Raw genomic sequence first — 13,535 nt, 5'->3', positions numbered from 1 at the left:
CATGGAACCGCTCCTCCAACATCACGTGACTTACTTAGGTAGCGTGCAGAATTGCATGAGAACTTTTTGTGAGTTTGGTTAAAGGTTATTATGATTTGGGACTCTTTAAAGAAAGACAATGGAGACATTGGCCATTTGAATTCTATTCTCCGTCTTATTACTTCTTGAGAATAAAGACTAGCTACTTTACTACTACTACTACTGCTGCTGCTGCTGCTGCTGCTACTACTGCTGCTGCTGCTGCTGCTACTACTACTGCTACTACTACTGCTACTACTACTGCTACTACTACTGCTGCTGCTGCTACTACCACTACTATCACTACTATTACTATTACTGCTACTACTACAACTGCTACTATTACTGCTACTACTATCACTGCTACTACTACTATTACTACTACTACTACTACTATTACTGCTACTACTACTACTATACTACTACTACTGTTATTACTACTGCTATTACTACTACTATTAGTACTGCTATTACTACTACTATTACTACTACTATTGCTACTGTTATTACTACTACTATTACTGCTACTACTACTATTACTACTACTACTATTACTGCTACTACTTTTATTATTACTACTACTACTGCTGCTGCTACTACTACTACTACTACTACTACTATAATATTTTTCAGTGCCAGGGACCAAACCTTGGTTCTTGCTCACACCAACCTGGTACTTTATCACTGAGCTATATTAATTAAAAATTCTCTTTTTGAGATTAATACTTTTTGAGGTAGAAACTCACATAGCCCAGGCTGGTCTTGAACTTGCTATGTAGCCGAGGATAGCCTTAGGCTTACAGCCTCGTTGCTTTCTTTCTCTCTACCTGTCTGTGCTGGGATTTTTAGGCACACCACCCTGCTAGCTACGAAGACCATTTCTTTTGTTTGTACACTGTCACTGTCTTACACACCAGAAGAGGGCATCAGATCTCGTTACAGATGGTTGTGAGCCACCATGTGGTTGCTGGGATTTGAACTCATGACCTCTGGAAGAGCAGTCAGTGTCTTAACCGCTGAGCCAACTCTACAGCCCTTGTTTGTTTTATTTTTTTTAAATATTTACTTTATTATTTTTATTTATGGATGCATGTGTATTTGCATGTGAGTTTAGTGCTCTCTGAGGCCAGAAGAGAGCATCGGGTCTCCTGGAGCTGGAGTTGTAGGTGACCACAGGCCTGTTCGATGTGGGTGCTGGGAACTGGACTCAGGCCTCTGGAAGAGCAGCAAATGCTCTTAGCCTTTATATCTGTCTGTCTGTCTGTCTTGTGTGCATGTTTGGTGCCCTTGGAGACCAGAGGAGGGCCTCGGATCCCCAGTGACCGGAGTTACAAACAGTAGTGAGCCACCTGACGTGGGTGCTGGGAATTGAACCCAGGTCCTCCAAATGAACAGCCAGTGTGCTTAACCACTGAGCCATCTCTCTGGCTCACCCTTGTTTTGTTTGTTTGTGTTTGTCTATTTTGTTTTGAGACAGGGTCTCTATTAGTCCTGATTGTCCTGGAGCCTCTGTCTACATAGAGACCAGGCTGGCCTTGAACTCGGAGATCCTCCCACCTCTGCCTCCTGAGTGCTGGGATGAAAGGCGTATGTCACCATGCCTGGGTCACTTGGTTTTGTTTTTCTGTTTTTTTGTTTTTGCTTTGTTTTTAAAGACAAATACAGTTCTTAAAAACAGTTCCTTTTCTTTAGAGAGGCATTTTGAATTAGACTCAGAAAGTTCACACATTCATGACTTTTTGTCTCACCCAGCCTTGATGTTCCCTGTAGTCAGATTTCCCCGCCCTTCCATGAAGTCCTTTCCAACTTCCAGGTTGTCACAACAGAGCCTGCTGTGGGGACACACGCTAGCCCGTAACCCTAGTCCTTCCTTGGCATTGCCTTAGAGCAAACTAGGACAGCGAGCTTGCTGAGGTAAAGGAAAACTGACCACTCTGCTAAGGGCTACGCTTAGTGAGCCTTGGACTTCCGGAGGGAGAAGGATGCCAGGTTCAGGCCACGGGGCTTCATTAAACACTGGGATGGGGAGAGAGTTCGGAGCTGAAACATTGTAGACTCTCAGGCTAACATCTGATGTATCCAGTTGGAACCCTCTAAATGTTTGTTGGATGACAATATCTTTAAAGCTTCCCAGGTGATTCTTAGGCAGTCCAAAATTTGGGGACCTGTGCTTTAAGAGTTCCCACAATGCAACTTAATTCCTCCACAGAAGGGCTGGGATATTTTATTTCAAAGGATTATAAAGAAATTGGCTCTGCTATTCTGCTTACTGGAAGAAGCAATTGATTTCTATGGGCTATGGGCTCTCTCTCTCTCTCTCTCTCTCTCTCTCTCTCTCTCTCTCTCTCTCTCCTTTCTCTCTCTCTCATACACAAAGAACAAAATGTAAAAATATTAATTTATTTGTGGCAGGATCTTAGGACATAGCCTAGACTGGCCTTCACTCTTGCAAAATGCTATAAATCATTTAATTTTCTCCGTGGGATTCTAACTCTGGAAACGCTCTTTTGTTTCCTTTGAGATCTTGGAGAGACGTGTACCTAAAAGGGATCTGAATGTATAGATAGGAAGGTAATTCTAGCTTATTCTGCAGATAGGGATAAAGGAGTTGGAGAACGTAACAGCAAGTTCCAGATGGCCCGTGTGTTAGCTCTAGGTTTTATTTTGAGACAAGATCTCACTATGCAGTTCAGGAACTCGATATGGAGTACAGGTTGTCCTTGATCTCAGAGAGCTACGCTTGCTTCAGCAGTCTGACTGCTGGGATTAAAGGTGGACCTCACCAGGCCAGGTCCGAACAGGGACTTGAATCCTGGTAAAAATTGATGTCTAAAGCCACGCTCTAACCACTGTGAGACACAACCTCGAGGAAGACAGAATGGAGAGGTGGCCTCCAATTCATAGTTTATTTTTGCACTAGGAATGCCTCAACCGTAAGTCTGCACACACCAATACCTTGTCATTTGTATTATGAGTAGTGGATGTTCTTATGCCATAACTTCTGGGTCTCTTGGTCAAACCCCTCCCCCCAAAACCCCAAAACACAACTTGGGTGATATATTAGGGACAAACTCCTTTTTAATAAAGTGTGTGTGTGTGCACGCTCGCACACGCATACATACACATGTGTGTATGTGCGTGCAAATGTGTGTTTGCGTGTGCAAATGTGTGTTAGATAGCAAGTGCCAGTAGATGCCAGGAGGTGCCAGATGCCCCTGGAGCTGGAGTTACAGGCGGTTGTGAGCTATTCCTCCTGGGTCCTAGGACCAAACTCAGTTCCTGGGTAAGAGCGGGAAGCGCTCTTCACCGCGGACTGGTCTCAGCGACCCTGACGATCTTATGTTTGAAAGCTAAACGTTTACCTCAGAATGCCAAGCAGACAGGCTCCAATCTGCAGGTGTGCCTACTATTTTATGCTTGGGTTTCGACCCTCGTTTCGGCTTTAAACACTATGGTTGTCAACATGCAAATCAGGTTGCGAATACCTTTTAAAACTGGGACCAACATCTGGAGGGATGGTCGCTCCCTTTAATACATTTGTGAATGTTCCCTGCCTGGCCCTGGACACCTGTGAGCTTCGGCCCTGACTCATTACAAACCTCACGGTACTGTCACCCCCCATTAATGAACGCTGGAGTTGACCTTAGTAAAGCAAGAACACTTTATCCCTGTCACTGGGCATATCAGAAAAGGAGACCTTGACAGACAGGTAGGAGGAGGTTGTAGTTAAAGATCCTCGTGCCGATGCAGGGACACAGCTCAGTGCTTGCTGGGTAAGGATGATTTCGGGTCTCTAGCACTAGTATAAGAACCAGATGTGGCCGTGTGAGTCGGTCACCTCAGGGCTGAGGGCTGAGACATCCGTCGGTTCAGTACTATCAACCCCTGACTTCTAAGGGACCTGCAGAGGTGAATCCAGCCGCACACACATATGCATACATGCGACATGCACACACACACACACACACGCATGAAAGCGTGTGCGTGTAAACACAATCCCAGAATGAAGAGCTGCAGTTAAATCCTATCTTTTCTGCCAGCCGTCTGTAAAAGTTTTAGGCACATCACCTTGCCTCTCTGAGCCTCAGCCGCCTCCTCCTCTGTCACACGGTATTTCCCCTTGAGTTGTGTGGAGTGGTTATGCGAGCCTGCCATGTGAGAGCTCTGAGTGTCACCTGGCGTGTGACAGGATCCGTGCGTGCCAGCGACATTGTGAGTCTCATACTGCTGTGACTGTAATCCACCTGGCTCTCAGTCGGATTTGGGCACTTAGTGTTTTCCTTAGAAATGAAGCCCGGACTGGCTTGTTCCTTCCCCCGGAACACTGCCCTTTGAGCTTGGCTCATGGGAACACACCCCTGAACCCTCTTCAGTGGCCTCTTCACGACCCAGGTCTCCCCTGCCACATCCACCGCAAGAGTGATAATAACTTCAGTAAGGGGCCTGCATTTCCAATGCATTAAGAAGCCACCAAACTGTACACGTTCTCTGTCACCTCCTTAACGTGAACCACAGCTGGGGGAACTAAGGGCTGAGAAAGTTAAACAATTGGTTTGGGGTGAGAACCTAGGCCCAGATAGTCTAGTACCAAGCCTGTACTATTACTAAGGCTTCACAATCCTTTAAACACACACACACACACACACACACACTCACACATACATACATGTGCACACATAAACACATGCATGCACACACAATGCACACGTGTGTGCACATATGTACCCCCACACATATACACGTGCATACAAACACACATGTGCTTGCACACACACCTGCACACACATAAACCTACAATACCCACATAGCCACACACATACATATACATGCATCCACACACATACATACACAACATACATATACACATGAACACAGGAACACAAAGTGCCCACACACGTACATGCATACACACTCATGTATGCATACACACATGCACACACATTCATATGCACTCGTGCAGGCATACACACCCATGCACACACAGGCACACACATGCACACAGTGCCTTCTTTAGGAATGAAGTCAGGCATGTTCGCATCTCCTCTCCAGGATTCTCATCTTTCTCCATCCCAGACCGACGTCATTGCATTTCACTGAGCTTGATGACGCCAGTGTCATCTAAACGAGTTCTGAGTTCCCTATGCTCTTTCAGGGTTCCTTTTCCCTTCCTTGGACACTGTCACCTGTTTCCTCCTTGGAACACTTTCTCTTAGGACATGGGCTCCCATGTCCACCTGGTCATCATTGGTCATGGATCTGGCTTATGCCACAGGAAGCTGATCCCCTGTGACATCGCTGTCCTCTCAGTTGCCAAGGCTGGGCTGGCTGATCTATCCAGATTAAGGATCTGACCTCCTCCCTCCTCCACCAAAAACAAGGTTGGTGCTCTCAGCCTCAGGGGCAGAGGGCTTGGTCCAGTATGAAGGAAGCATTAATAGCCCAGCAAGAAAATCTATAGGGTTCTCCACACTGTGGGTTTAAACTTCTCATTTCTGGGCTATGGCTATGGCTATGTACTGTGTATCCTTTTCCTTTGTCCAAACGCTGTCAGAAAGTGATTCTATCTGGAAACTCACTGTAGCTCATTAGAGAAGTCAGAAAAAAAAATACGTTCAACTCTAGAGAGAAGCATCGCCATCCCTCTCCTCATGAGAGAGGAGAGCTCATGGCTCTTCAACCCTTGAACTAAGAATTCGATGAGCAGTGTGAAGTCAAGCAGGACGTAATTTAATTATGAGTCTACATGGGATTTGCTCAGGCAGTGGGGAATCTTGTAGGTTCTCTGATCTTCCCCACTCCCTGCCTTAGCCGGATGTCACTTCCTGTTCTAGCAATGACGGTTGGGAAGCCATAGCCCACAGAGAGAAACACCTGCTCTGTGAATAAGGTTTTACTGGGACGTAGCCTCGGAGATTGTTCCCACGCCCTCTACGGCTGCAGCTGTGTCCCCATGACAGAGCTCAGTATTTGTGACAGAGGTGGTGAGAGAGGCTAGAATATTTACTACCGCACCAGAGCAATCCGGTCCCAGTGTGTGAGGACGGACCCTGATGTGCCAGGTCGAAGGCTGCCCACTACACTTTACTGGGAGGACTTGCTGAGGTGATCTTGGTTCCAGGCAACACAAGAAACAGTCGGATCCCTACTGCTTGGGTCGGAATGAAGGGGGAGGCGACTCCATCCTTGTTGGAAAGTCCCTAGTTCCTCTTCAGGCGGTATTGAAGGGTCAGATGTGACCCTTGACCCCGAGTCTGATCGTCAACTCTCATATTCTACTTTAACGATTTTGGGTACGTGTCGTTTAAGGGGAAACTAAGCGGGAAAAACTGACTAGGGTCATTCTGCGGGTAAACATGTCAGTCATGACTCAAGATGGGTACAGTTGTGTCAAGCGGAACCCATCTCTTCTTCTCTAGATAGAACGGCTATAAGACAGCTGAGTCGCTGATATCTGAGTCTCGGAATGCCTGTGTGGGAGAGAGACCTTGAATATGCCCTGCATGGTCTGTGTAACAAGAAAACACAAAGACCCTCCTTTTTTTAAAAATTCTCAAAGCCTATCTCAACCTAACCTAACAGATCCCTGCAGGCACTGGGGGCGGTGGGGAGTCTTAACAGCTTGGAGCCCCTACTTACTTCCTGGAGAAGTGCACCGCACAGGAAACGCCAATGATGACCAGGCCGATGATGATGGAAGCCACAGCCACCCACTTGGCATTCCGCCCCAGCCTCCTGGCTCCTTCATAGTCTCCATCATTGTAGCTGTTCTGAGCCTGGGGGACACAAAGGAAGAGCTGGTGACCACAGGCAACCCATGAGGGAAGGCATGCACCTTCTTGGCCATCTTGATGGAACAGCTCTTAAGGAGCCATTGGCGTCTATTCATCTCTGTCAGGCTGTGGAGAAGACATGGCAATCATCTCTCCTCAGGATGCCTTCAGTCCAAGGATTCTGTATTTCCTACTTCCGCTCCCATCCCCACCCCCACCCCTACCTCCAAGGACCGCTTTTGTCTCTGCCACCCACAGAGAGACCACGTGAGTGGTGTGGCTTGCTTCTCTCATTTTGCCTAATACCTCAGTTCCCACAACCTCACGTGCCAAGCAAGCGCACTGCACAGGCTACAGCGGAGCACAGCACAGGCTGTAGGGGGAGCACAACACAGGCTGCAGAGGGAGCACAGCAAGGCTGCACATCTAGCCCTGCAGATACCTATATACACAATGAAAGGACATGGCAGTGTCAACCATTAGGGCAGTCATTGCAAAGTATGCCCCACATCCCTGGCCACCTGGTTTTATAAAGCTCATTTGGATCAGAGACGAACTTCATTTGTTTGCTTGTGGCTGCTTTCGTGCTACCGTGACATCGTTAGGGACTTGGGACAAAGGTTACAGCAGTTGGTCAAGCCCAAGCTATCTGCTGTTTGGTTATTTATGGAAAACATCCAGTCATTCACCCACTAAGAACTTTGGCTCGATTACTCATTTATCTCTATGCCCAAGCCAAGACCTCTTTTAACCGGTAACTCCAGATGCAGCTTCTCAGACTGTTAAAATGTTGCAACAAGGAGAAAGGCTACCCATGGAGCCTTGTTCCTCTTTCCTTAATCCCCCAGCATTCCGGGGTGGGCGTGGGGGGGGTCCTTTTCTGTGTCACTCATGGCTTGGCTTCTCAGGCATGCTAAGGGTAATTGTTGAGCCAAGCCTCCTTTTCCACTCCGTCAAGGATGTAGCTCAGTGGGTAGAAGGCTAGTTCAATGCATCAAAGGCCCTGAGGTTTGATCCTCCAGAACCACCCAAGACTGGGGCAACAGAGGCAGAGCGGCCTAGGATCAGTTCTTCAGGCTAAGTCCTTGACACCAGCCAGCTCCAGGTCCACCCAGGGCTATTTGAGATCTACCTCATCTCAGAGGTCAGATTCTATTTGAGTAGCTGGGATAGGCCCAGAAAGAACCAACCTTTTCAAGGCCCACTGTCCCTGTGTGAGGACTGGGAGCTTCACACAGAGGGTTCAAGGAATTAACGCGTGAATTGGACACCACTTTTCCTGTGAATCGGCTGCTACCCCCACCTCCTCTGGTATTGTAACAGTGGGGTCTTTGAGGGTGACAGGGTGCCTCCACCTCTGCCCATCTCCATGATCACGAGGACCCAAGTTCAGACAGGTGTTCTAGACTCTTCCCAGTCAAAGACACTGCTAGCATCACTAGGTGTCCAAATGCAGACATTGTAATCTAACTTAGAGTTAGGAAGATTCAGACTACCCACCCCGGACAGACAAATTATAATTCTTTTGTGTGTCTTTGGAAAACAACTTAGAGATCAGCCATTTGTCCTGATGACTTGAGTAAGAAGAGGAGAAATAATGAGACTCTCAAACAGGATTAACTCTTGACTGTCTAGACAGGGAAATCTTCTGTTCTTCACTAGCAGTGACCAAATAAGTCGGGAGGACAACCAGCCCGGGCCACACTGAAAGGCACACGTGTCGTCAGGGTATCGACTGTGGGCTCAGGGGAGAGATGGGGAAATCAGGAGAGAGATGGGGGGCTCAGGGGGACAGATGGGGGCTCAGGGGAGAGATGGGGGCTCAGGGGAGAGATGGGGGGGGCTCAGTGGAGGATGGGACAGGGGGGACAGATGGGGACTCAGGGGACAGATGGGGGCTCAGGGGAGATATGGGGGGGGGAGATGGAGGGCTCAGGGGAGGGGGGGCTCAGGGGAGAGATGGGGGCTTGGGGGCTCAGGGGGGGAGATGGGGACTTTGGCTTGTTTGAGGGAAGGTCAGCAAAGCCACAATGACCACCCAGCTAAGGGATTTGAGTACAAGCTATGGATGGATACATCCTTCTACACCTTCAGCCAGCCTGACATCCTGCCAGTGACCCTCCTTGGGTACCACCCTCTCTCCCAAGGCTCACGAGAGAGGTTCCAAAGGAGGCCACCATTGCCTTAAACAGTTGAAACAACCTCCTTCAGTGCCAAGGAGGATTCTCTGCTCTGTATATAGGACTCCAGCTCTTGCTTTGTTTCCCCTCCTGCCTCTTGGAGAAGGGCTCTCCCTGGTAAGTCTGCCAGGTAAATGTACTATTGGGGCGGGATCAGGGCAGAAGACTAAAGAGTTTCAAGATTCCAGACTAAGGGGCTTCTGCTATGGCGGTGGTGGGGGATTGAACTCAGGTCATCAGGCTTGGGATAAGTGCTTTTACCTGCTGAGCCACCTCACTGGCCTGGTTTATATTATCTTTTTTTTTTTTTTAAATTATGAAAGCAATTTGGATACATGCCAATCACTTGAACACTGCAGAAACAAACAGGACAGAAAACATCACTCAATCTTCTTTCTCAGCGTTAAGCAGCTTGGTATGTCTTTTAGATGCTTCACCCACAAATCCTGTGGAAATAATCCCGACACCCCTCCTGCTTCCTTGATGACTAACCATGCTTAGATAGATGTTGGGAGAAGGAAATTTGCACCCCGAGATAAAGCTGGAGTAATCGGTCTGCATGTCTAATCCTGGTCCTTCACACGTGAATGCCTTGCACATTTCCTAGAATCTTTGTTAAGATAGCTTCATCCTCCCTCTGGCAAGGTTGGTGGCACAGCACAGGCTGCAGAAGGAGCGCTGACTGCAGAGGGAGCATAGGCTACAGTGGGAGCACAACATAGGCCACAGAGGAAGCAAAGCATAGGCTGCAGAGGGAGCACTGGCTGCAGAAGGAGCACTGGCTGCAGAAGGAGCACTGACTGCTGAGGGAACACAGGCTACAGCAGGAGCACAGCATAGGCCACAGAGGGAGCACTGGCTGCAAGGGAGCGCTGACTGCAGAGGGAGCATAGGCTACAGTGGGAGCACAGCACAGGCCACTGAGGAAGCAAAGCATGGCTGCAGGTTGCAGAGGGGCACTGGCTGCAGAGGGAGGCACTGCACTGGCTGCAGAGGGACTGCTGCAGGCACAGCAGAAGCACAACATAGGGGCTGCAGCAGAGGAAGTGGGGAGCTGCATGGGCTGCAGAAGGTTGCAGTGCTGACTGCAGAGGGAACATAGGCTACAGTGGGAGCACAGCACAGGCCACAGAGAAAGCACAGCATAGGCTGCAGAGGGAGCACTGGCTGCAGAGGGAGCACTGGCTACAGAGGGAGCACTGGCTACAGAGGGAGCACAGGCTACAGCAGGAGCACAACATAGGCTACAGAGGGAGCACTGGCTGCAGAGGGAGCACTGGCTGCAGAGGGAGCACAGCACATGCTGCAGAGGGGATGTTTTGTTCTTGCTATGAACAGACTGCTGTAAATCCTGGTAGACTTGGCAGATGGGCCATTGGTAGTTCCTCTAGACACTAGTCTTGTGTTTCTCATTTGGCTAGTTGGTTGGACCTTTTGAACTTAGACTTGGTGGCATTTCTTTCTAAGTAAACCCAATCGGCGGACCCTTTCCCTCTCCCCTCCCCCCTTTTTTCTTCTTTCCCTTCTTTTCTGCTTTTTTCTTTCTCATTCCCCCACCCCCCTTTTTAAATGTTTGGCTCCTGCTATAGTTCTGGGAATGTTTCCCAGTGGGCTTCGGGCTTGGTGGTGGAACCTTCGAGAGGTAGAACTGGGAGGGAAGGGGCTCATGGTATTCTTATCTTACCCCTCCAATCTCTGTCTGTCCTGTCTGTCTGTCTGTCTGTCTCTGTCTCTGTCTCTGTCTCTGTCTCTCCTCTCCCCCCCCCCTCTTTCTGTGTGTCTGTGTATGTAGACATAGGCGGTGTTTGGTTATTTTAATTTTTTCCTTTGTTTCAAAACTATGACTTCCTGGCTCCTGCCCGCTCTAGGGTAGACAGCCTTCTAAGCTGATACTTCTATCTCTGTCATAGCTCCGTGTTCTGTTTCCACCATGATTCAAGAGACTGAGCTGTAGCGGCAGACTCCCCCCACGCCCCATTAATGTTGTGCTATCCCTGAATTCTTGGTGAAGACTTATTTATTACAAGAGCTTCCTGTGTTACCCAGGCTGGCCTTGAACTCCTGATCCTCCTGTCTCTGTCTCCTGAGGGCTGGGATGAAAGGCATCTGCCACCATGCATGGCTCTCTGGTATGTATGTATGTATGTATGTATGTATGTATGTATGTATGTATGTACGTATGTATTTATTTATGTGTGCGCGTATGTGTATAAGGGGTTGATCATGTGTGTGCATGTGTGGGTGTGGCCAGAATACAACCTCAAAGGTTGTTCCTCAGGTATCCATCTTTTTACTGAGATAGGGTCTCTCACTGGCCTGGAGTTAAGTAAGTAGCCCAGGTTAGATGGCTATAGATCCTCCTCTTTGCCTCCCCAACCACTGTCTTTACACTGATATTTATGATGCCTGGGCATGGCATGGGGTTTCTCACAGGACCTGACCAAGACCTGCATATGGTGACAACTACGTTTTTGCTTGTAGGATCCCAGAGAAAAGGGGAAAGGCAGGGGGGAGTTCGCGCCGTCTGACAAAGTGTGCGATGAAAACGCTTTCATTCTGTACTCTGGTAAAGCTGCATCGGTCTCCCAGAGGGGAATACAACACTGGGGGACACTGCAGGCCTGCCTTTGAACACGGTCTGTGGGATGGACGAGACTCGAGTGACTGTTTAATTTAGAGTGGCTTGCGAATACTTTTTAGGCTTCCCGGCTCAGGTAGAGGAAAGAGTGAGTCATTTGTGAAATAGGGGAATCCGTAGCTTAGAGAGAAATCTCCTGTGTTGGAGGGGCCCAGGCTAGCTTGAATCAAAAGGCCCTATTCTAATTTACATTGGCCCCTGTCTGTCTTTTTTGGGGGGGGTCACTAACATCTCCCTGGCACTACCTTGTCTCCTGCCACCACGGTGCTGGGTTGACAGGTGCCAGTCATCCCACTTAGATGTTCAGTATGTGTTTTTGGAAGCTTCCAAAGTCATTTTGAGGAGTGGCAAATTAACAACCACTGTCTTCGTTGGGCATTCATTCATTCATTCATTCACCCATTCATTCATTCACTCATTCATTCATTCATTCACTCATTCACTCACTTATTCATTCATTCATTCATTCACTCATTCATTCATTCATTCATTCACTCATTCACTCATCCAGTAACTTTTCACTAAACATCGCCTTCGCTGCTCTGGCCCTCATGTGGCTTCCGTCCTGGTGGGGACAGAATAAATAAGTGTGCTAATAACCAAGAGGATTATAGAATATTATTAAATCAGGAAAGATGGAGGGAGAAGAAGCTCCGTCAGGCAGGGACGTAGACGGAGTCCGACATGTAGAAAGCAAGAGGGAGGAGGGGTCCTGGCTGTGAGGACAACCAGGACAGAGGTGGGGAAGAGCTGTCAGAGGACGCCCTGGAAACTCAATATGGCGGAAATGTGAGAGAGGCGAGGCATGCTCATAGTAATAACCACATGGCTAACTGTTTATGCTTAGTACTGTGCCAGGCACTGTGCAAGGCACTTTGTGGGGGTTAAAAAAAAAACACAACAACCCTATTTTAACCCACTGTACACATCAGAAGGCCAAGGCTCAAGAGATGTAGGTAACATGACCTGTGGCGGGGGCTTCAAACTTAAGCAAAAGACAGATCGTTGGTCAAACCGTCATCGCAGCTACCACAGAACCGAAGGGGAATGGACGCAGACTTGACTCTAACTTAGGATAGTGTTGCCCGCTGGTCAAGAAAAGAGAGCAGGTCCCACACTGATCTTACCACGCTGACAATTTGTCCGTTCTCTTGGTCCTTCACTGCTGTGAAATTTCCATATTCGTCCTCAAACAAACTCCTCACCGCAACACAAAATGACGGAAAGGCACAAAGAGGCTGTTTGTGGTCTAAAGCCTGGGGATTCTGGTTTTAGGGAGCCAGTTCAGGCAAGGTGCTCAGGACGGCGTCTCAGGGATGGTGGACGGCTTCAGCCCTCGTTGGTTGACAAAGATGAAAAGAAGAACGGGTGGGAGTAGTGGGGGAGGGAGGAGGGGTGAGGGGTGGGAGTAGTGGGGGAAAGGAGGGTGAGGGTGGGAGTAGTGGGGGAAAGGAGGGGTGAGGGGTGGGAGTAGTGGGGGAGGGAGGAGGGTGAGGGGTGGGAGGAGTGGGAGGAGGGAGGGAGGGGTGGGAGTGAGAGGAGGAGGGGGAGGAGAGGAAGGAGGGGGGAGGAGGGGGCGGGAAAGGGGGAGGAGGGAGGGGTGAAGGGGAAGAGGAGGGAGGGGGATGTGGGAGGGCTAGTAGGGGACACGGTCTCACTAGGTTGTCCGGTCTGCCTTTGAACTTCCTTTATAGCCCGACCTGTCCTTGAACTTGCCATCTTCCTGGGTCAGCTCTCAAAGTAGCTGAGATTAACAGCCTATGCCGCCAGTCCTAGCTTGGAGTACACATTTTAAATATGTATTAATTATATATAATTATGGGCTTAACTCTGATGTTTTTATACATAGTCATGATGCCTTCCCATCATATTCATTTCCCATTATACTTGTCTCCCTTACATTTACCTGCCTCTTTCTAAATAGCCTCT

At 48.7% G+C, this 13,535-nt stretch overlaps 1 protein-coding gene across 1 annotated transcript in view; it reads right to left on the bottom strand.

The window, feature by feature from the left end:
• Tmem233 (transmembrane protein 233) overlaps positions 1 to 13,535 on the bottom strand; it is a 60,744-nt gene that overhangs the window by 23,923 nt on the left and 23,286 nt on the right. Inside the window, exon 2 of the mRNA XM_032886504.1 lies at positions 6,655 to 6,791. Within this exon, the coding sequence (XP_032742395.1) occupies positions 6,655 to 6,791 (137 nt within the window). The remainder of the gene's footprint in view (positions 1 to 6,654; positions 6,792 to 13,535) is intronic.

This window comes from Rattus rattus, chromosome 16 (genome assembly GCF_011064425.1).
Source record: "Rattus rattus isolate New Zealand chromosome 16, Rrattus_CSIRO_v1, whole genome shotgun sequence".
Classification (NCBI taxonomy): domain Eukaryota; kingdom Metazoa; phylum Chordata; class Mammalia; order Rodentia; family Muridae; genus Rattus; species Rattus rattus.
This window is presented reverse-complemented; position numbering and strand designations above follow the sequence as displayed.